The 24,184-nt window shown below is 42.2% G+C and overlaps 1 protein-coding gene across 8 annotated transcripts in view; it reads left to right on the top strand.

Moving 5' to 3' along the window:
* The window catches only part of CHRDL1 (chordin like 1), an 88,098-nt gene extending 64,772 nt beyond the window's left edge, over window positions 1-23,326 (top strand). For 4 of the 8 annotated variants that reach the window (XM_070759556.1, XM_070759557.1, XM_070759561.1 and 1 more), the window contains exons 8-12: window positions 2,239-2,410; window positions 6,827-7,021; window positions 9,095-9,256; window positions 18,207-18,293; window positions 22,391-23,295. In XM_070759556.1, the coding sequence (XP_070615657.1) occupies window positions 2,239-2,410; window positions 6,827-7,021; window positions 9,095-9,256; window positions 18,207-18,293; window positions 22,391-22,521 (747 nt within the window). In that variant the 3' untranslated portion in view covers window positions 22,522-23,295. Of the gene's footprint in view, window positions 1-2,238; window positions 2,411-6,826; window positions 7,022-9,094; window positions 9,466-18,206; window positions 18,294-22,390 lie in introns of those variants that run through there. The other 4 variants (XM_070759560.1, XM_070759559.1, XM_070759562.1 and 1 more) reach the window with 4 other exon arrangements.
* Window positions 23,327-24,184: the final 858 nt, after the last annotated feature.

Raw genomic sequence — 24,184 nt, 5'->3', positions numbered from 1 at the left:
TTTTTTAAAGCCCTAATCAGGAAATAAAATAATAATGACCAGACTAAGGATGCTAGCCAGATGAATATCTGGTAAGCAGATTCTTTTCTCTTTTTTCCTCCCCAAAAACTAAGGGGTGTCTTATACTCTGGTGCATTTTATACTCTGAAAAATACGGTCGCTTCTCCTAACACAGCCTATGAGTCACTATAATGCAAACAAGCTAGAATGTAATCCATGGGTGGGGTTTTTTTCAGAAAAACCTGCTACTGCTTGTTTCTGATGTCTGTGCTAGGAAAGCGAGCTGTTGGGTTTTCAGTCCAGCAGCATAACTGATTGTTATGAATTTTGGTTTTAATACAAATAACTAAATTCAAACCGTTCAATTGCATAATTATAAAGGCTTGGGGATATCAACCCTTTTAATGGTATTCAACAGTAATTTAACCTCAGGTTGTAAAACAAGATTTTTCCTATCTTTGTAATTTGCTTCCTTTGTCCACTTTTTAAAAAATAAACCTGTTTTTTTGGATAGAGATGGAGTCGAGGATGTAACTTTGTGAGTAGATTCTGTGGATTATGTCAGAAAAACAAAAACAAAAGAATTTAATTGGAAGCCTGCATTCAATCTAGTTGTTTCAAAAGATGAAAGGTTCTTGGAGAAGTTGGAGGATGTTCTAAACCTCTGTGGTTTCTTGCCTTTCAAAATCTAAAAAATTATAGCGAATGTCACACTGTATGCAGCTCCTGGGCAGGACTAAGATAAATTATATGCCTAGTTTCATAATCCCATTTATAAACTCCCTTTCTAAATGTTCCAACACTGGAAGGTTTTGAGAGGAGGTTGAACAACAATTTGTCTGAAATTGTCTAGGGCTGTAATGGCAAACCTATAGCACATGTGCCACAGGTGGCACGCAGAGCCATATGGAAGGTCACATAAAACTTTTCCATGTTTCGGCTCCAGCTGTAGAGTGGAGTGCCACATTGGTAGGAACCCACTGATGTAATTTTTGGTGATTTTTTTCTGGCCTCTTTTGAGAAGGAGCTTCTCAGCTGTGCTTTGGACGAAGACATTAAGATGAGGGCGGGCGGAGGGCTTCTTTTGACATGGAGATGCTGGGGGGAAAATCACCAAAAATTGCATCAGTGTGTTCCTACCTGTGCAGCAATCCGGATCACATCGGTATTAACCCATCACTGCCTACCAGGCTTCAAAAAGGTCTGTGTACACGCGTGGGGGACAGCACAGGAGGGTGCATATGTGGAGGGAGTGGTGTGGCAGTGGTGGGCTCCTATGGGTACGGTCAGGTACGCAGTACCGGTAGCAAAATTTTGGTCAAGTACACAGTACCAGTCGCAAAATTTTGATTTTTTTTCCTTTCTTTTTTTCCCTTCTGGGTTCTGGGTATGTTTTTCCTATCACAGTAAATGGGGTTGAATGTGTATAATTTTAGAGGAGCTGTGCGTGTGTGTGTGCACATACACTTTATATAGTAGATAATCAGGGGTGGGCTACTGCCTGGATGTGGGGGAACGCAGTGGGGTGGCGAAAATGGAGTTCCACCCCAGAACACCCAATTTGCACTGAAAGATGTTGAAAGAAAATGCATAACCCACGCCCACAGTGTGGTAGTAAAAATTTTGGTAGATGATCACTGGGCTGTAGGCATGTGCACACATACTAGCATACCCACACACACACCTCTTTTGGCATGCGAACCGAAAGAGATTCGCCATCACTGTACTAGGGTTTCCTGCCTGAGCAGGGGGCTGGACTAGAAGACTTCCAAAGTCCCTTCCAACTCTGTTATCCTGCTTTGTTTTCCTGAATTATCTCTATCAGGATTTAAACCTAATGTAATATTGCAAGTATAGTGGAATTGCTGTAATTACTATAAAGTAGAGTGAATGCTGAGTCATGGTGCATCAGAAGAATGATGCAATCTGTTCCACAACCTGATTGGTCAATATTTGTATATATTGTAATACATCTTTGTAAGGGTATGGTTTGGTGTGGTGTGGTCTGGTCCAGTGTGGTTTGGTTTGGTAGTATAGTGTAGTTTGCTGTGATCAAGGTTGGTTGTTGTTTAATATAGTGGTTTGTATAGAGTGAATAGTTATTTTTGATACTATTACTGAAGAAGGAAAGAATCTTCTGAAGAAACTCCTGCTGTAGTGTCTTTATTAAGAAACCTTTCTAGCAGCTGGTTCTTCCACGTTTCCAACTCTGACAATCTTTTCTTTCTTTTTCCCCAGAGGCATTCTCCTCCCTCCCAGCCTGGATCCTCAACCAGCAGTCCTAGGCCAGCCGCCATCATCCACCAGCCCCTTATGGGAAGAGCTAATTTCAGGCCTCAGCCAAATATTTCACCCAAACTCAGCACCCTTGTACAGATCATCCTTAACGATCAAGAGAAAGTTGGACAAGGTACAGAAATATTTCCCCCTCATACTTCTTCTGATTGTTTGGCAGTCTGCCAAAGGGTCCCCAGAGGCCATAGAATTGAAGAAGTCTAGCCAGGCCAGCTCTTTTTGCAACTTTTTACTGTCCATATATTCCGGATGACAATCTGTCGAGGCCTTGAGCAAAGACCATGCTGCAGAGGCTGATAAAATGCCAAAAATTATGTATCAGATGCAGAGTTTCAGAAATAGAATACTACCAGGACTTTAAGGCATATGAACATAAACCAAGTGTCTGCAACTCTATAAAGACATAAATGATTCACAGAGTTCCTTCTGATGGTACATTTATGCTCCTGTGCATTCCCAGGGCTTGACTCAAAATGCTTTGTCCAGTCAGAACTGAAGAAGCTTCTTGGATGAGAAGCTAAATGTCTTAAAGGAAAACTGGCCTGATTACCTTTTGAAGAAGCATCTTTGAGACAACCATGACCTGGATGATTGAGAATCTCCAGACATTCCCAGGGTCTTTTATAACATTGCACAGACAGTAGCACATGGGTGATAAATATTATGTTAAGGTCTTTCCAGGATTCCTGGCATTTTAAAGAGACACAATATGATATTTGTATAGCTCTGCTATAGCTTGTATACTTCTAGCCAACTAAGTTAGGATTGGCCAGCCCTCAAGAGACGTTTTTACAATTTGGGGCGAATCTACTGCTTTCATAAGCCCCTACTAACTTTGTTAGACTATAAAATCCCTGTTGAAGGACTCAATTTAGTCCTTTCATATGTAATAGTGCCTAAAAGGGAGAGGAATAACAATGAGGGAGCAGGGAGAAATGCCTTCAAAGCAATGCCTGATAGCCCTGCTTTATCCCCCAAGGAGAGAAAGAGGCAATACACAAGGGGGAAAGAGGCAACAGAAATCGCATTGGCATTTGTCACCATGACAAAGGCTGAAACAACAATGTTAATACAGGAGGGAAGAGAGGGTGTACACATGCAAGGACTAGATTGAGCGGCATTATATAAAAGCAAGCATCTCTTCAATGGGGATTTTATACCCTGACGAAGTCAACAGGGCTGATGAAAGCTTAATAGTTTTTTCGTAGCTTTAAATATTTTTTTAAACATTCCAGAGATCATGATGTCTATTGCTTCTTTATCTATAACTATACCTGGAACTCACATTTTTACGACAATTAGATTAGATTAGATTTATTGGATTTATATGCCGCCCCTCTCTGCAAATTCTTAATGTGTACATGTATATGTATAACAATGTCTATGTGTCACTTGGGAGAAGGTCCCTTCAGTTCATTAGATTCATCAACATACATTATGAAGCCCAGTCTTATGCACATCAGTGAGTACCCAAAGAGGAAGCCCATCTTTAAATGTCCACATATGGTGGTTGCATGAATTTCATCTAGGCAAGGGTGTCAATCTCAAGGGCCGAGGACTGGATCTGCCCCACAGGGCTGCCTTGGAAACAGCAAAGGACTGACCTGCAGTGCTTCTGCTGGTGAAAACAGACGTCAGGGGGAAAGTGTGTGCAGCCCTCCTGGGCTCCATTTTCATCTGAGATGGCTGCCTGCAGCCCTCTGCCAACAAAAGTGGAGCTCGTTTCTGCTCTCAGCGGGGCTGCAGGAGGCTGCCCTGGCTAAAAATGGGTTCCATGATTTTTGTTTTTGCTGGCAGAGGGCTAGAAAAACAAACTAACAAGAAAACAGAGAGATGTTTCCCCTTTTGCATTTGAGCATTCAAGCAGGGATAGGAAAGGAGAAAGGAAAAGTAGAAAGCCAAAGAAAAATAAGGGAAGGCCGTAAGAGAGCAAGGAGGGAAAAAGAAAGAAAGAGGGGAAGGAAGAAGAAAGGAGAATGAAGAGGAAAGGTAAAAAGAGAAGGAGGGAGGGAAGGAAGGAAGGAAGGAAGGAAGGAAGGAGTTTATAATGAGAGGGAGGGAGGGTCTGAGGGAAATCCTGCCTTAGCACTTGGCCAGCACAGGTGCCCCTGACATGAGTGACATTGAGCTGGCCACACCCACCTCTCTGAGGTAAAACACCCCCCTGATGCAGCCTTCAATGAAATCAACTTTGACACCCCTGATTTAGACAGCTGAAATTGAGGGGGAGACCTGGGAGAATCTGAAGTTACAAAAGCCACTTGGCCCAAAATCAACAATCCACAGACCTTCCAAATGGCCCCCAAAATCTTTGATATGGGACCAACTAATCTTCACAGTTTTTGATTAACTGAAGGAATGTTGGTGAAAGACATTTGAATATCCACCTTGAACAATCATGAAATGATGGTTGTCTCATGTTGAACGCTTCGTGTCTCAGAGCAAGAAATCTCCATCCACTGCAAACTCTTCTCAGTTCACACACAAAAGGCAGCAACAAAGCAGTTTCTAATTGATTTGTTTTGGTACATTAAAAAAACAACCTGCAAATGAATAGCACATTTCTCAGATGTGCTATTTAGCTGCAGTTTTCAGGGGCTGAGGTGATTTTTCCCCCTCCCCTGAGGAGAATATTTGGGTATCAGAGTTGAAATGAGAGGCCTTTGGTGCCCTCTGAGCTTGGTTGTTTTCTTGTGGACGTTTTATTACCCAACTAGGTAACATGATCAGTGCTGGACCTCCACTCCCTTTTGGCACTGATGATACTACCTAGTTGGGAAATGTCTACAAGAAAACAACCATGCTTCGAGAGCACCAAGAACCCCACATATTTCTCCCTTTTCCCAAATGGGAACAAAATTCTTGTGACACTTTAATTATCTGATCCATTTGAGTTTTCCCATTGTATATTCTTTGTACCAGTGAAACAACCAACCTCTAAATTTTGACACCATGTTTCCCAGATTCAAAATGATTCTGGATTCAGGTCTTCCCATACAACAGAACCCCTAGATTATTCTGAATTTAAGCCTACATCACAAACTAAGGAAAAAATTCCTAACAGTGAGAACCGTTAACCAGTGTAACAGCTTGCCTCCAGAAATTGTGGCTGCTCCATCATGAGAGACTTTTATGAAGCAATTGGACTGCCACTTGTCTTCAATGTTATAGGGCCATATTGACGAACCACAGGTGGCACGCGGAGCTACATCTGAGGGCATGCAAGGTGTTGCCCTATGTCAGTTTGAGTGTGCTGGCCAGCTGATTTTGGGCCTTCAGGAAGGCTCGTGGGGACTGTTTTTGCACTCTCCAGGCTTCAGGAAAGCCTCCGGAACCTGTGGATAGTGAAAAATGGACCCAACGGGACTACCAGAACAAACTTCTGGTAGGCCTGTTGAGCTGTTTTTCACCATCCACAGGTTTTAGGAAAACCTCCTGAATGTTTCTAAACTTCTGGTAGGCCCGCTGGGCATTTTTTTTGCCATCCACAGGTTCTGGAGGCTTTCCTGAAGTCTGGAGAGAGGGAAAAATGGCCCAACAGGCTTACCATAAGTCCAGAATCAGTGCAGAGGGAAGCAGGGGTGGATTGTGCATGCATGCATGGGGGGAGGGCATTTCATTATGGGTGTTGTGTTTGGGCCTGGGCCAGCCGCTGCCCCCACAGATGGGGGAGACGCGGCACACAGTGACTGTGAAGCCTGGCTGACAGTCAGGAAGATGTGGCAGAGAGCCAGGAGGATTTAGCAGACAGCTCAGGGGATTTGGCTGGCAGTTCTTCGGACAGTTTGTCCTCACTCAGGGCATTATATTAATTTACGCAACCGAAGAGCCTTACAAAGAAGGGATCGGTTTAAGAAGTATGATAAGGCATGATAGGCGCACCTGGGCTGGGTGTGGTTCCCTTAATGAGGGCTAAAGGCATAAAAAGGGAACAGGGGCCAAGGCAAACTGTAGCTGTTTATCTGGGTGGTTTGAGTGGCGTTGTTGTTCCTGCTTTGAAGTTTCTGCTCTTGGATTTCAACTCAGCGTTGTGGGAGTTGAAAACTCTGGGACAAGCTGCTGCTTTTGTGCCGTGATAATTCAGAGAACTCTTGGAACATTTATGCTACGTGACTTTGGTATTTGTTTGCTTTTTCATGAACTTTGTATCTAGCTGCATGTTCAACTCAAACTGTGTTTTACTCCTGAAAATAAGGACAGTTTTCTTTAGCCTTTTCTTTTCTGTTTAATACAAGTTTGCTGACTAACTATGCACGTGTGTGTCTGACCTTCTTTCCTGGACCGTTAATCATGGCTTGAGGCTGGTCAGGCAGAACAATGAGTGTGAGCATGCACAGGTGAGTCATCCCTTGTGCGCGCTCCCTTTTCGCACCCGAGCAAAACAAGGTTTGCCATCACTGTTATATGATCTTGAGCAAAGGATTGGACAAGAAGACCTTTAAGGCCCCTTCCTATTCAGTTACTAGTGAGAGAAATGGCATAGAGTGAACTAAATCCAATATCTAAGATGTGCATCCATTCTTAATTCTAGTGTGCATTTCAAATAGAAGAACCTACTCACATGGAGAAACCTGGCATCCAGTTATCCCGTTCTTCGGTCCTGCAGAATGTGTCTTGTGTACTTGCAATAGCACTAAGCCAGAATGTAAACCAATCCAGTGTCCCTATCACTATTCCTGTGAACAACCGAAGAAAATTAAAGGGAGATGTTGTAAAGTTTGTACAGGTAGGTTGACGATGTTGTATTGGATTATGGAGGGTACATGTTGTATAGGATAGAAATAATTTTGGGGTGTAAGCAAACGGCTGCAGATACCCGCTTCACAAGACTTTCTCTCTCTTGCTAAGACTTTCTTCTCTCTCTGCTCCCAAGTAGCTGACTGTAAGGGTCAGTCTTATTAGAGGTCTAAAGCAGAAATATCAAACTTTGGCAACTTTAAGACCTTTGGACTTCAACTCCCAGAATTCCCCAGCCAGCCACGAAGTCCACAGGTCTTAAAGTTGCATAGCAATTTCTTGCAAAAGGATATTGAAATTAGGCCAACACGTCCATTTATTTGAAAGCTGATTCTCAAGAAAATAATCTATGCATGGAGATGTCTTAGAGTTGTTGTTTCTAACTATTATTGCAAGTTTGCAAATTAAAACAAGGAAACTAACATAAAATATGAAAAGGATCAACAGAAGCAAATTTCCTGGAGCTGACTCAATGTTTCTAAGGCTAAGACAGTCTGCCCTCCACATTCAGCAGCTAAACAAGACTGGAAATTGACTGCAATTTCAGTATTTATGGAACAGCAAAGGATGTTTTATCTCTCCAAGCCAGGAAAATGACTCAGAAACAGGACAGGGCTGGTGGACCCCTCCAAGAGTATAGAGCATTTTAAAGAGAATTTTGGTACATAGTTCATAATGGTATCAGAATCTGGAAAAATGTAGGAATATTGTAATGACTTATAACTGTCAGCATTCCAAGATAAACCTAACTTGGAAACAAAGGCATGCAAGCTAATCCTACTTTTATTACAAGGTTATAGAAAGAGAATCTTGCAATAAATCAGTGACAAAAATTAACCTATGAAATATCTGCCTTCAAAAGTTGTAGTGCTGCCTCACAGGAGACTTTTAAGAATCTGGACAGTCATTTGTCTGGAATGGTATACAGCAGGGGTAAGCAAAGTTGGCTACTCTATGACATATGGACTTCAACTCCCAGAATTCCTGAGCTTGCTCAGGAATTCTGGGAGTTGAAGTCCACAAGTCATAGAAGAGCCAACTTTGCCTACCCCTGGTATAGGGCAGTGATGGCGAACCTTTTTTTGGTTCGCATGCCAAAACAGGGTGTGTGGGTGTGCTTGCATGAGTGCACGGGTCCACACCCCTTCCGGGGCTTCAGGAAGATTCCTTGAACCCTGCGGAGTGCAAATAACAGCACAACAGGCAAACCAGAAGTGCATTTTCTAAATTTCCGGTTTGTCCGTTGGGCAGGTTTTTTGCACTCCGGGGCTTCAGGGAAGCTTCCCTGAACTATCCAGAGGGCAAAATGGCCTTTCCCAAGGCTGAAAATCAGCCAGCCCACGCATGTAATAGCAATAGCATTTAGACTTATATACCACTTCCTAGTGCTTTACAGCCCTCTCTAAGCAGTTTACAAAGAGTAAGCATATTGCCCCAAACAATCTGGATCCCCGTTTTAGTGACCTTGGAAGGATGGAAAGCTGAGTCATCCTTGATCTGCTAAACTGCTGGCAGCTGGTGATCACAGAAGTAGCTTGCAGTATTTCATTCTAAGCACTACGCCACTGAGGTCCTTCACTCTTCACATTAAAGTTGACATAGGGTAACGTCTTGCGTGCTTTATGATATGACTCCATGTGCCACCTGTGGGAAGTGTGCCATAGGTTTGCCATCATGGGCATAGGGACTTCTACTTGAGCAGGGTTGGACTAGAAGACCTCCAAAGTCCCTTCCAACTGTGTTATTCTGTTAAATCTGATTGAATTTCCTTCTCCATCTTATTGTCATGAGAGGCATGTCTAAGATACTCTCTCAAAAATTACGTTCCTGTCCCAGACTCAGATTTCTTTTATTTGTCTATTGTCTCTTTCTCCTGTTCCAAAGATTATTCCTTCTGCCCATTATAGTAATTCAGGTAATAAAGAAACTGTAAACTGGTGTAAGGTCCCTGAGCATACTTCCCATTGAATATAACAGGGTTTCCTTTGGAATAAAACACAAAAATATTGGTGAGGTAGATTAGATCCTTAAAATATAAACTATGGTTTGTTTCTCTTAACAGCAGAAATTGAAAGTCAACTCCCTGATGACCAAGACTACTTCTGCAGTGTTGAGACAGTTTACGAAGGTGTTCTCAGCACTCCTGAAGGAATCGTCCGAAAAATAGCGTTGGAAAAAAACGAAACTTCAGAAGTGGAGGTCTACACATGGACTGTTAAGAGAGGTGCTGAATTCTTGAAACCTATAAGGAAGAGAGGAAATAAAGTTTTGGGGATCCACTGAGGCAGATCACTCACGGTGTATCTTCAGGGTTACAAAAAGTGCTGCTCCCAATACAGAAAATGTTGGTAGCTGTGTCGAGTGATTATATTAGGAAAAAAATGTTTTGTTTTGTTTTTTAAAAAAGAATTTTCCATTTTAAAAAAGTCAAAATGAATTGAGTTCAGTTTTTGCACTCCTGTTGGAAGCACCCAGGGCGCTTTCAAGTTAAAAGGATTAGCCAGTGACATTTATTTTTTTATTTTATTTATTTTATTTTTTTATTTTTTTATTTATTATTTAGATTTGTATGCTGCCCCTCTCCGCAGACTCGGGGCGGCTCACAACAAAGTGAACACAATTTACAACAAATCTAAATTACTGTTTAAAAATATTTAAAAGACCCCATTTTCTAAACACACATACATACATACAAACATACCATTTATAAATTGTATATGCCCGGGGGAGATGTCTCAGTTTTCCCATGCCTGACGACAAAGGTGGGTCTTTTTTTTTTTTTTCCAAATATTTTTATTAATTTTCTTTAAAATGACAAACAAACTTACAAACATTTAACATACAATGTAGGGATGTATCATCCCTGCTCTTCTCAAAAGTATAATTGCAGATACAGAAAAAGGAATACACAATTGAATATCTAATTCAATACTACTAATACAAAAAATATCTAGTAAAAAAATTTAATGTCATATAAAAATTTCTAATTAATTTCAAGTCAAGAAAAATCTTTAGAAAAAACAAATTTCTATTCTATCTATATAAACTAGATCTAATATAAATCTTAATAAGGAAAAATCATCTAAGATATCTATACTTATTGCTACTCTTCTTTCTTTATTTTTTTATTCTTATCTATCCATTCATAAACATTGTTCCATGTTGCGTAAAATTTGGTTTCTTCCTGTTCATTCAAGCGTCTTGTCATCATGTCCATTTCCGCGCAGTCTAATATTTTTGCAATAACTCCCTCTTCTTTGGGGATATTTTCCCCTTTCCAGTTTTGCGCGTATATAATCCTTGCCGCTGTAAAAATATGTATAATCAAGTACAAAATTTCTTTTTTATAATTTTGGTTAGTAATTCCTAGCAAACAAAACTCCGGGGTGAAATCTATTTTCTGCTTTGTAATTTCTTTTGTCATTTTTTCTATCATTTTCCAATACATTTTAGCTTTATTACATGTCCACCATTGATGGTAGTAGGATCCTATTTCTTTCTTACATTTCCAGCACAGAGGTGATGTCTTTGGGAACATTTTTGCTAATCTACTTGGTGGGAGATGCCATCTATAAAACATTTTAATTTGGTTCTCTTTCAAAGAAACTGATTTTGTCATTCTCCAGTTACACATCCAAACTTTCTCCCATGTATCTAAATCAATTTCTTTACCTATGTTTCTACACCAATGTATCATACTATCTTTTAATGTTAATTCAATATTCTTTTGGGTAATCAAATATTTATATATTTTTCCAATTACTCTGTTATGGTTTTTAGTGATTAACTCACTTAACAGGTTTTTACTTTTGTTAAATATGTAGAGTGTACTATCTTTCTGGTATCTGGATCTAATCTGTGTATAATGCCACCAATCAATTTGTATCCCTTCATCTTGTAGTTTAATTCTAGATTTCAATTTCATTTGATTGTCTAACAAGTCTTTATATCTTATATTTCTTGTATCATTAATGGAATTTGGATGTATTATTGCATCCAAGGGGGTAACCCAATCTGGAATTGTTAAAAAGTGGTTTTTCTTTATGTCTTTCCAGACATCAAATAAGTATTTTCTCAGCGTGTGTCTTTTAAAGTAAAGTTTTTATCTTTATCATACCACACAAATGCATGCCAGCCAAGCATGAGGTCATGTCCTTCTAATATTGATGTTCTCATGTCCTCTAAAGTTATCCAATTTTTAATCCATGTTAAAGCGGCTGCCTGATAATATAATTTCCAATTTGGGAGCGCAAAACCCCCCCTCTCTTTTATGTCTTCTAACATATTTATCTTAATTCTTGCCTTTTTCCCTTGCCATAAAATTTTTTTAACCACATTTGTTAAGTTTTTAAAAAAGTTGGCCCCTGGATTAATTGGGATCACTTGAAATAAAAATAATACCTTAGGTAAGATATTCATCTTGATCGTAGCAATTCTTCCCAAAAATGATATTTTTAAATTGTTCCATATTTCTAGATCCTTTTTAATTTCATTAATTAATTTTATATAATTATCATTTTTTAATGTTATTGTTTTGGCTGTTAGCCATATTCCCAAATATTTTACTTTTTTAACTATTTGCATTCCAGTAATACATTCTAGATTACTTTCTTGTATTTTACTCATGTTTTTAGTTATAATTTTTGTTTTATTTTTATTTATTTTCAAACCTGCCACCTTACCATATTGTTCTATTGTTTGGATTAATCTTGGTGCTGTGACTAACGGATCTTCCATTATAAAAGTCAAGTCATCTGCAAAGGCCTGGACTTTGTATATCTCTTTTCTAACTGTTAAACCTTTTATCTTTGGGTCTGATCTTATTTTTATTAAGAGTGCTTCTAAAGTCATAATGAAAAGAAGAGGTGATATGGGACATCCTTGCCGCACTCCTTTATTTATTTTAAACGCTTCTAATTGTTCATTGTTTAATATAATTTTTGTCGTTTGTTCTGAGTAAATAGCGTCTATTAAATTAACAAATTTGGGGCCGAATCTCATTTTATTTAATTGCATCTTTATAAATGTCCAATTCACGTTATCAAAAGCTTTTTGAGCGTCTAAGAACATTAAGGATAATGTTTTGTCTGAATGTTGCTCATAGTACTCTAATACATTAATAATTGTTCTAAGATTATTTTTAATTTGTCTACCTGGAAGGAAACCATTTTGGTCTGAGTGAATTTTGCTATTTATCACATTTTTCAATCTATCTGCATATATTGCTATAAAAATTTTATAGTCTACATTCAATAAAGATATTGGTCTATAGTTTTTAATTTTTTCTTTTGGTGTATCTGGTTTGTGAATTAAAGTTATCAAAGATTCCGACCATGATTTAGGAATTTTACCATCCACTCTACATTCATTAAAAATTTGGAGCATATTATTTCTTAATACTTCATTTTCTATTTTATACCACTCTGCTGGGATAGCGTCCGGTCCCGTGGCTTTGTTGTTTTTCTGCTTTTTAATAACTATAAGGAGTTCTTCCATTGTTATTGGACTCTCCATCTTTTCTTGTTGCTCTTCTGTTATTTGTGGTAACTCTGCACTCTCTAAGTATTTAAATACGGCTTCTTCTTCAATATTATCATCTTTATACAATTCTTTAAAAAAGTTTTGAACTATATTTGCTTTTCCCTCTGGATCATATTTTATTATTCCATCTTTATCTTCTAATTGTCTAATTAATTTAGATTGTCTCTGTTTTCTCAGTTTATATGCTAACCATCTACCTGATTTATTGGCATGTTCAAAATATTGTTGCTTAGCTTTCTTTATTTTTTCCAGTATCTGATTTTGTTCTTGTAATCTAATTTTGTGTTTAATTAAATTTATTTTTCCCCCAAGTCTTTATTTTTCACGTTTTGTTGTGATCGAAACTCTAGTTGTTTTAATTCATTTATTAATTGTTCATATTTTCTTTTCCTTTCTTTATTATATTTTGCAGTATAGGATATTGTTAATCCTCTTATGTATGCTTTAGTTGCATCCCACAAGTTCTGAGGGGTGGTGTCTGTATTTTTATTAATTTCAAAAAATATTTTTAATTCCTTTTCAATCCATTCTTTATATTCTTTCTCTTTCAAAATATTTCTATTCATTTGCCAATTACGATGTTTTTTAATATTTCTCATATAGACTATAACTGGATTATGGTCTCCCCAAGTATTAACATCTATTTCTACGTCTTGTATATACTCTGCTGTTGTTTTGGGAGCCCACACCATATCTATTCTAGTCCAAATTTTGTGGGGGTTTGAGTAAAAAGTATATTGCCTACTGTGGGGATGCCTTTCCCTCCATATATCATTCAATAGCAATTCTGCTTTCATTTTTTGAAAAGTTGAGGGCAATAAATTCTTTTTTTTCTTTTTACAACTTTTCTTCACCCCCGAATGGTCTAATTGTCTATTTGTTATGGCATTAAAATCTCCAATAATTAACATATTTTCCAAATTTAATTCTAAAATTTTTTGATGTAATTTTTCATAAAATGCAATTTGGTCATCATTTGGGGCATATATAGAAACAATAGCAAGCGATTTGGGTTCAATATCAATCTGGACAATCAAAATTCTACCTTCATCATCACTATATAGTTGTTTGGAATTTATAGAACTCTCAACATACATTGCCACTCCTCTTTTCTTTTGGTCTGCTAATGCAGCATATATCTTTCCAATTTTATTATTTAACAATAAATTCCGATTACTCTTTTTTATATGTACTTCTTGGAGTATCACAATTTGAGCTTTTTGATTCTTAATTTTGGAAAACATTTGTTTTCTTTTTTTTTGGTTCATTAAGTCCATTAACATTTACTGAAAAGATTTTTAAATCTCTCAATGTAGTCATTTGTTGTATTTCTTGGTTTCGCGTTGAGGTTGCTTTCTTCTGGCCCCTTGGTCCTGGTCCTCCACTTGTGCAAGTGCCCCCATGGCTTCGGCCTGCATTGCTTCCAGTTCTTTTGTTATCTGTTCCATTTCGCATATTCCACTGTTTTCATAGAAGTCTCTTGCTTGGTCTAGATTCTCCAATTTATATCTCGTTGATTTCCATGTCAATGATAGACCTTGTGGAATAAGCCAACGAAAAGTTATATTTTCTTTAATCAGAAGTTTGGTCAAGAAATGATAGTCTCTTCTAGTCTCTCGAACACGTCTCGGAATTTGTTTTAATATTTTTATTTCTCTACCTTGGTGTTGTAGTTGTCCCGCTCTTGACCAATGCAATATATCATCTCTCATGCTTTTTCTTACAAATTTGATGTGAATCTCGCGTGGAAGATTAAAACGGCGAATATAGCTGTTAGAAATTCTGAAGACTTCATCGATTTCTTTTTTTATGTCATCTGGGTCCATCTGGAGGATTTTCCCAATAATGTCAGCCATAATGGCCTTTAAATCTTCATCTTTTTCTTCTATTACGTTTTGAAATCGAAGTCCATATGACGCACGTTGCATTTCCAGATGTGTGATTGATTCATCATGCCCTCTGTAACGTGAAGCAGCTTTGTCCTCCAAGTGACCAATTCTTTTCTCCACCTGACAAAGGTGGGTCTTAAGGAGCTTACGAAAGGCAAGGAGGGTAGGGGCAGTTCTAATCTCCGGGGGGAGTTGGTTCCAGAGGGCCGGGGCCACCACAGAGAAGGCTCTTCCCCTGGGGCCCGCCAAACGACATTGTTTAGTTGACGGGACCCGGAGAAGGCCCACTCTGTGGGAACTAATCGGTCGCTGGGATTCGTGCGGCAGCAGGCGGTCTCGGAGATATTCTGGTCCAGTGCCATGAAGGGCTTTAAAGGTCATAACCAACACTTTGAATTGTGACCAGAAGTTGATCGTCAACCAATGCAGACTGCGGAGTGTTGGTGAAACATGGGCATACCTAGGTAAGCCCATGACTGGTCTCGCAGCTGCATTCTGCACGATCTGAAGTTTCCGAACACTTTTCAAAGGTAGCCCCATGTAGAGAGCATTACAGTAGTCGAACCTCGAGGTGATGAGGGCATGAGTGACTGTGAGCAGTGAGTCCCGGTCCAGATAGGGCCGCAACTGGTGCACCAGGCGAACCTGGGCAAACGCCCCCCTCGCCACAGCTGAAAGATGGTTCCCTAATGTGAGCTGTGGATTGAGGAAGATGCCCAAGTTGCGGACCCTCTCCGAGGGGGTCAATAATCCCCTCCAGGGTAATGGAAGGACAGATGGAATTGTCCTTGGGAGGCAAAACCTACAGCCACTCCATCTTATCCGGGTTGAGTTTGAATCTGTTGACACCCATCCAGGCCCCGGCAGCCTCCACATCGCACATCACTTCCACTGCTTCGTTGACTGGACATGGGGTGGAGATGTAAAGCTGGATATCATCAGCGTACTGATGATACCTCACCCCATGCCCTTGGATGATCTCACCCAGCGGTTTCATGTAGATATTAAATACCGTGTTTCCCCGAAAGTAAGACAGTGTCTTACTTTCTTTTTATCCCCAAAAGCCCCACTATGTCTTACTTTTGGGGTATGTCTTATATTGAAAAAAAATTGTCGAAAATTCTTCGACAATCGCTTTTTTATACTCCACGGCTTTCGGCATCGGCGCCCACCCCTCCAGAAGCAGCAAAAGCCTAAGCGACTGGGCACGCTGTTTGCCTTTCGGCTCCGTCGTTGAGGCTTTTGCTGCTCGTGGAGGGGAAGGCGCCGATGCCGAAAGGCAAACGGCGCCCCCCGCCGCTTAGGCTTTTGCTGCTCCTGGAGGGGGGGATTTTCTCCTCCCCGCCCCCCCCAGCAGCCAAACGGTGCTGAGGCTTTCGGCATCGGCGCCCACCCCTCCAGAAGCAGCAAAAGCCTAAGCGACTGGGCACGCTGTTTGCCTTTCAGCTCCGTCATTGAGGCTTTTGATGCTCGTGGAGGGGGCTGCAGTGGCATATATAATAATTGTTTTGGGCCTCATGTTCTACTGCAAGAAGAGGAGGAAAGCAAAGAGATTGAAGAAGCAACCAGAAAGTGAAGAACCAGAGATGAAATGTCTGAATGGTAAGTTACGGCATCTTTTTCATGCGCCCCGCCGCTTAGGCTTTTGCTGCTCCTGGAGGGGGGGGAGGATTTTCTCCTCCCCGCCCCCCCCCCCCCCCGGGCAGCCAAACAGCGCTGAGGCTTTCGGCATCAGCGCCCACCCCTCCAGAAGCAGCAAAAGCCTAAGCGACTGGGCACGCTGTTTGCCTTTCAGCTCCGCCGTTGAGGCTTTTGCTGCTCGTGGAGGGGAAGGCGCCGATGCGGAAAGGCAAACGGCGCGCCCCGCCGCTTAGGCTTTTGCTGCTCCTGGAGGGGGGGAGGATTTTCTCCTCCCCGCCCCCCCGGCAGCCAAACGGCGCTGAGGCTTTCGGCATCGGCGCCCACCCCTCCAGAAGCAGCAAAAGCCTAAGCGGCGGGGCGCGCCGTTTGCCTTTCGGCGGAAGATGAGAGGGAGCGGATCGGGCGGGCGGGGGCAGCGCCTTTTACTGCCGGCGCCTCCCCGCCCCCCTGGAAAAGCGCGCGCGGGGGGTATTTTGTGGTGTGCGGGCGCGCGGGCACGGTGCCCGAAAGTAAGACATATCTCTTACTTTCGGGGTACGGCTTATATTAGCCGACCCCCCGAAACCCCCGATACGTCTTACAATCGGGGGTGTCTTACTATCAAGGAAACACGGTAGCAGGGGGGAGAGGACCGACCCCTGAGGCACCCCACAAGGGAGAGACCTCGGAGTCGACCTCTGGCCCCCCACTAACACCGACTGCGACCAACCGGAGAGGTAGGAGGAGAACCACTGGAGAACAGTGCCTCCCACCCCCAACCCCTCCAGCCGGTGCAGAAGGATACCATGGTCGATGGTATCGAAAGCCGCTGAGAGGTCAAGAAGCACCAGGACAGAGGATAAACCCTGTCCCGGGCCTGCCAGAGATCATCCATCAACGCGACCAAAGCAGTTTCCGTGCTGTAACCAGGCCTGAAACCCAACTGCTGGGGACCTAGATAATCGGCTTCTTCCAAGGACCGTTGGAGCTGGAGTGCCACCACCTTCTCGACAACCTTCCCCATAAAGGGAAGGTTGGAGACTGGCCGGTAGTTATTAAGTACGGCTGGGTCCAGGGAAGGCCTCTTGAGGAGGGGGTGCACGAGCGCCTCTTTATAGGATGATGGAAAGGATCCCCTCCCCAAGGAAGCGTTGACAATCTCCTGGACCCAGCTTCGTGTCACCTCCCTGCTGGCCGAAACCAGCCAGGAGGGACACGGATCCAGTAAACAGGTGGCAGAACTCACAGCTTCAATGGCCTTGTCCACTTCATCAGGTGTCACCAGATCAAACTCTTCCCAGACAGGTGGACAAGTACGGGCCCCAGTCACCTCAACTGACTCGTTGTCAGCCGACTCTGTTTTCCAATTGGAGTCGAGGTCCGCCCGGATCCGAGCGATTTTATCAGCGAAAAACGTGTTAAAATCCTTGGCACTACTCTGCAAGGGCTCCCCAACTCCCCCCTGGTTAAGAAGGGAGCAGGTCACCCTAAACAGAGCGGCCGGGTGGGATTCCGCTGATGCAATCAAGGCGGCATGATACGCGCATCTTGACGCCTTGAGCGCCACTTTGTAAGTCTTGGGATTAGTATTTATTTTTGGGATTTGCCCAACTCCCAAGGGGCTCACCGTTGCCCTGGGGATACCCAGTTGGAGGGCTCCTTTCACGTCCCTGGCAGGAGCTGTAGTCAAAGGTGGGCTGCTAAGGTGGAACGGTGACGTGTGCTTGTCCCCATGGCTCTGAGTGCTAGCAGAGTCCAACATAATTATACTACTGCACCTGGACAGGTAGTGAAATCGCGCAGGGACACACAGAGGCGCCACGGCTGCACCATACAATGTGCAATTTCACTACCTGCCCAGGTGCAGTAGCATAATTGCACTGGACTCCGCTAGCACTCAGAGCCACGGGGGCAAGCACACGCCACCGTTCCACCTTAGCAGCCCACCTCTGGCTGGAGTGAAGGATGGGAGCTTAACCCCGCATTATGGCATAAACCAGGTCTCCAATGTGGCTTTGCCAATCTCCTGCCTGGTGTCCCAACCAATCGAGCCACAGTGCTCCTATTGCGTACAGTGGAAAGCCTTTCCTAACTGCTTGCATTCTTCCAATGGCTTTGCAATAGGTATCCTGAGCAACGTTCATAACATCATGCCCAAGGAGGAATTCAGAGAACTGACATATTTCCGACAGATCATGAGGACAACTCTGAGTAAGTAAAATCTTGCTTTGACATCTCTCAAGTCGAAATCAAACTTTTTACGAGTACCCATACCTGGAGAAGCTGTTCTCACGCTCTCCCCTTTGTCATGTGAGATAAACTAAGCTATGCTGTTATACCATATGCCATACTTGGTTATTTTACCTTGGCTAGGCCTTAGGGTTATACAAATAGACACTTATTGGGCCAACTTAGGGTTCAGTTGATTGTGCAAATTCAAGAAATGGGTGAATTCTGGTCAAACATGCTGTGTGGATAAAGTCAAAGGGTGGAATCCCCCATTAAACAAAGACATAGCTTTTAAAAAATCATATTAAAGCCCTACATGGCATCGGACCAGATTACTCGCAGGACCGCCTACTGCCACATGAATCCCAGTGACTGGTCAGGTCCCACAGAGTCGGCCTTCTCCAGGTCCCCTCAACTAGACAATGTCATTTGGTGGGACCTAGGGGAAGAGCCTTCTCTGTGGGGGCCCCGGCCCTCTGGAATCAGCTCCCCCCGGAGATCCATACTGCCCCCACCCTCCTCGCCTTTTGTAAAAGTCTTAAGACTCATTTATGCCGCCAGGCTTGGGGTGATTAGATCTTAGCCCCTGGCCAACGAATGATTGTATGATTGCTGTATGAATGACTGGAATTGATTTTTAATACAATTAGGGATTTTTGTTAACCATGTAGTTTTAATTTAATTGGATTAATTTTATTGTAATTTACTGTTTTTCATATGTTGTGAGCCGCCCCAAGTCTTCAGAGACGGACGGCATAGAAATCCAACTAATTAATTAATTAATTAAATAAATAAATAAATAAATATTTTACAAAATAAGTGACAATAGATAAACAGATAATAATTCACGTGGAAAACTGATCACTCAATGTAAGCTGTATACAAAGTCCTAGACCTAACCTTCCTTCCTTCTGTCAAAATTAATCAATCAGAATAGAAGAAGAAGGGATCTTGGATGTCTTCTAGTCCAAATCCTCTGCTCAAATAGGAGATCCTATACCAATGATGGCGAACCTTTTTTCCTCGGCTGACGAAAAAATGCATGCACATGCTTTTGCGCGCATATGCATGCCCACACCCATAATCCAATGCCTCCATGTGCCCTGTCCCCTGTGCATGTGCTGCCCCATTTCCCGCGCATGACTCTCCACTGCCTTGTTTCCTGACTTCTGGTGGGCCCAATAGGACCAATTTTTTGCCTTCCCCAAGCTCCAGAGGCTTTCTTGTAACCTGGGGAGGGCGAAAATGTCTTCCCCTGCTCCTCTGGAGGCTGAAAACACGCTCCCAAAGCCTCTGTGCAAGCTGAAAATCAGCTGACCAGCGCACACATGCACAATGGAGCTGAGCTTGGGCAACTGCTCGCATGCCGGCAGATATGGCTCCGCATGCCACCTTTGGCATGTGTGCCACAGGTTTGCCATCATGGCCTTATACTATTTCAGACAAATGAGTGTCCAGTCTGTTCTTAAAAACCTCCAGTAATGAAACTCCCACAACTTCTGATGACAAGTTGTTCCTCTGGTTAACCATTCTCACTATAAGGAAGTTTCTCCTTAATTGCAGGTTGCTTCTCTCCTTGATTCGTTGTTTCTGGTCCTGCCCTCTGGTGCTTTGGAAAATAAGTTGACCCCCTGCTCTTTGTCGCAACCTCTCAAATACTGCTATCATCTCACCCCCAGTCCTTCTTTTCTCTAGACTGGCCATACCCAATTCCTGCAACCATTCTTCATTTGTTTTAGTCTCCAGTCCCCTGATAATCCTTGTTGCTCTTCTCTGCACTCTTTTTAGAGTTTCAACATCTTTTTTATAGTGTGGTGACCAAAACTACTCTAGGCGTGGTCTTACTAAATTGTAGAAACTTTCTTTAGACTTAACCTAAGGTCCCACAAAATGCACATGATGTAATTTATTCAATTTTTTAAAATGTCCATTCTAGAGGAACCTCATTGTTGGAGGATGTCAACTTGTACAGCTTACATCCTTCCGAGGTCGGTAAATGAGGACCCAGATTGTTGGAGACAATATGCTTACTCTCTGTAAACCGCTTAGAGAGAGCTGTAAAGCACGGTGAAGCGGTATATAAGCCTAAATGCTATTGCTATTGCTATTACCATACTATTACCATGTTTTGCAAACTCAGCAACTTGGGGTTTAACCAATTAACTGTAGTTTAGCTTGATGCTGGAGTGAAACTTTCTTGTCACATAAACATATGCAGGAGTACATCCTTAAATCTTTGCATCAGATTAAATGCACTCTTTTTTCCTCAGAGACATTTGGATTTAATAATTATGGAATGTAACATGTACAAGAACCGGCACTTGAAACAAATCAGCTGACTTTTTTTGGTTTCAAGTTACCACTTGGCTACAGCTCGAAAATTCCAGGACTGCAGAAATTCTCCCCCTCCTTTCATTAGTGTGAATCAAGGGGCTGTTTATACAATCAATTATTCTAGAAAAACAATTGCTTGATTCTTTTTGGCCTCTGATTTGTTACACATGATTGCTAGGAGATTCAGAATCTGGACTGAAAGCTAAGCGTTAAAGGGGACTCTCTCTTTTTTTCTCTGCCTGTTTCTTTTTCATTCTCAGAACTTTTGAAGAAGTCAGTCAGATAGACAGACAGAAATTTTATTTTGGTCTTTCAAGAAAAGTTTGTTTGGTAAAACCAGCAAAATGAATCCCCAACAGCAATGAACTTTGGCCTGTCTGTCTGTTTCCAGGATACTGTAAATTGGGTGTAGGAAAAATGCCATGTAAGACAACCCACTGAATATTATTTCTCAAATAGTGGGGGCAGCTCCCCCTGGGGGGGTGCAGAACAATGCGGGGGCATGTGTGACCCCAGGGTACATGCTTTTTTTGCTGTAGGGAGTAGAGGTTTTTTGCATTGAACAATAGCACACAGCACAGAGCAGGAGATATGAAGTGCAGATAACAAACCCTTAAGAGACACCATGAAATAATATTTAACAGGGATGAAGAGAAAGGAGGAGAGAGAGGGAGATAATGAGACAAATGTAAGTCTCCCGAAAGCTAAGATGAGGAAATATGAAGCGTATATAGCGCTTGGCTTCACTGTGACTATGGTGGGAGACGAGGAAAGACCGGTATGTTTACTGTGTCTAAAAATGTTGTCAACAGACAGCATGAAGCCAAATAAATTAAGGTGTCACTTAAACACAATGCACCCCAATCATGCTGATAAACCCATTGAGTTTTTTCAGCAAAAACGTGCCGAATATTGCAAACAATCATCCCGGTGGAAAGTTGGGGGGGGCATGAAATGTTTACTTCTTCCTGGGGCGGGGGTGTAACAGAAAATAATTGAGAAGCACTGCTTTAAAAGGACAGATACTGAAGTTCAAGCTGAAATCCTTGACCACCTAATGAGAAGAGAGGACTCCATGGAAAAAGACCCAGATATCTGGGAAAGATGGAAGGCAAAGGGGCAAGGGGATGGCAGAGGAAGGGATGATTAGATGAGATCATTGATACAATGAACTTAAATTTGGGCACAAAAAGTCAGACACAACGTAGCAACTGAATAACATAACATAAAAGTTGAACCAGAGGCAGGATCTGCCATTCAGTTCTCCCTTTTGGCTGCAATGGGCCATATTCTTCTATGCCTAAAATTCTTTTTGCTGAAGGAGGAGAAATAAGAACTTACCGGTATTTTACATTGGAGATGTCATGGTGATAATGATGATGATGATGGCTGATACTTCTGTAAACAAAAGAGGAATTTAATTAGCTTTGAAAATAAATACACCTGTATTTCAAAGTTCCGTTTGGCATCCATGGAACCTGGCACAGGATCTATTCTGTTTGCATTCCCCACTTAAATTTAACAAAACCGATTGCTTCCTATGTGCATGTGAATTTTTATTTAGGTTGGAATCAGGAAGTTTTGACCCAGTACGGACCAGATGTTTTTGGAATGTAAAGCTGATAGGGGAGGGCATGAAAACACGACACCCCCTCATTAGTTCAGACCCTCAATGTTTCCAATTACCATTTGCATTTCTCTCTTGGATTTGCTCATTGCTTTTTTTTTTTAATTGGTTGTTTTAGAAAAGTGGAAAATATTCAGCGCGGGAGCAGCTCAGCTCAACCAAATGTGTGAAAATCGAGAGTGCGGGACTGAACTGCAAGAACTGCTGAAAGTTTTGTATCTTGAGAAATCCGAACAGGGGGATTGTTGAGGGAGATTCTGATGAAGGAAAGCGAGAGGAAATAGATGGGTCCACAGCAGGACTGCGGGCTTGTTTTGTTTGATGGCACCCTGGAAAGAAAAGAAAGAAAGAAAAAGGGAGACAGAGACAGAACGAAGAAGAAAAGGATTCATCTCACGCCCAGCATACTTTGCTGCTCTGTGCATAAATCTGTGCTAGTCCTTTTAATATCTCTACTTCAGAAATGGTGGTTCTTTGTTATTGGAAAAATGAGAAGGAAAGAGATGGATCCCTGCAAAGGTAAACCCAGGGGTGGCCAGTTGGTGAGGTGAGGGTCTTATGCAGGTTCTCTTACCTTCCTACTGGTGCTCTGCTGCGCATTGTGATGTTTCGTGTGTGTCCTCTAGCGCAATTTTACTTCCACGCATGCGCAGAGGGACGTTTTTCCTTTTGCGCATAATCAAAGAGCTGAAAAATCACTAGAAATTAGAAAGAGATGGCGGCGTGCATGGACTGGCAAAGACAGCACCAAAGCCATTGCGCTAAAATTGTGCAATCATTGGGCCGCATCGGTAGGAACCCACTCCTGCCCCTGGTCATGTCATATTTTGAGGACAGACCAAAGGCCTTAGTGGGAAAGGTGCAGGTATAAAATGGGAAGAGCCACAGTTGGGTGTGACCAAGCGCCTCTTTTTTCCCTATAATTTTTCCTACTTTAAAACTACATGAAGCCCTTTACCAATTTACACAAGAGGGGCTTTTCCCCCCAGAAATAAAGTAGCAACAAACATAAAATTGCTAGTAATCTCTGAGGTATTTCCAAATAAGAAAAAAATAAGGTTTTTCCCCCAGAGGTAAGTTTAGCTTTGGTAGATTTAACATTGCGAAACTCTTCTGAGGTTCAATTGCTCAGAGCAGAGGTGGGATTCAGCAGATTCTGACCAGTTCTGGAGAACCAGTAGAGGAAATTTTCAGTAGTTCACAAAACTGGCAAATACCACCTCTGATTGGTCCCACCTCCATCTATTGTCTGCCTCCTGAGTCCCTGCGGATGGGGAGGAAATGGGAATTTTACAGTATCCTTCCCCTGCCACGCCCACCAAGCCACACCCACCAAGCCACACCTACAGAGCCGGTAGTAAAAAAAATCAAATCCCACCACTGGCTCAAAGGCATGATGGCAATCAAATCCAGGCCCCCTTGTTTTGATTTTGAGGCACACAGCTCTCCCACTTCCATTTCCCCATTATGGGCTTATCACCCAACCCCAGAGAGCAAACGTCAATCATCGCAGTGCTGCCATACCTATTCTCCTTCAGCCAAAAAAATTCAAAACTCAGCAATTGGTGAGAAAAATCTTGGGCACCCATCGCAGCAGCATTCATGCCCTTAGCATTCAGGTAGTGTATTACAGCGTGCACTTCATACTTGGAGGGAAACAGAATGAGGACGCTCATCTCTAACCTTCACCACAATGCCAGTCGATGATATACTGACCCCTGGCACTGCTCATTCGCTTCTGCTGGCTTCCCGCTACTTGATAGTATTATCTACTTCCCCCACAAACATTCCCCGTCAGAGCTACATGCCTTGTAATCTTACTTTCCGGATAACCATTGTAGTCAATGATCCACTGACCACTGGCACTGCTCTTTTGCTTCCGATGGCTTCCAGCTACACAATAGTAATACCA

The sequence above is a fragment of the Erythrolamprus reginae genome, chromosome 8 (genome assembly GCF_031021105.1).
Source record: "Erythrolamprus reginae isolate rEryReg1 chromosome 8, rEryReg1.hap1, whole genome shotgun sequence".
Lineage (NCBI taxonomy): Eukaryota > Metazoa > Chordata > Lepidosauria > Squamata > Dipsadidae > Erythrolamprus > Erythrolamprus reginae.
The sequence above is the reverse complement of the archived record's forward strand: the minus strand, read 5'-3'. Positions and strand labels throughout refer to the sequence as shown.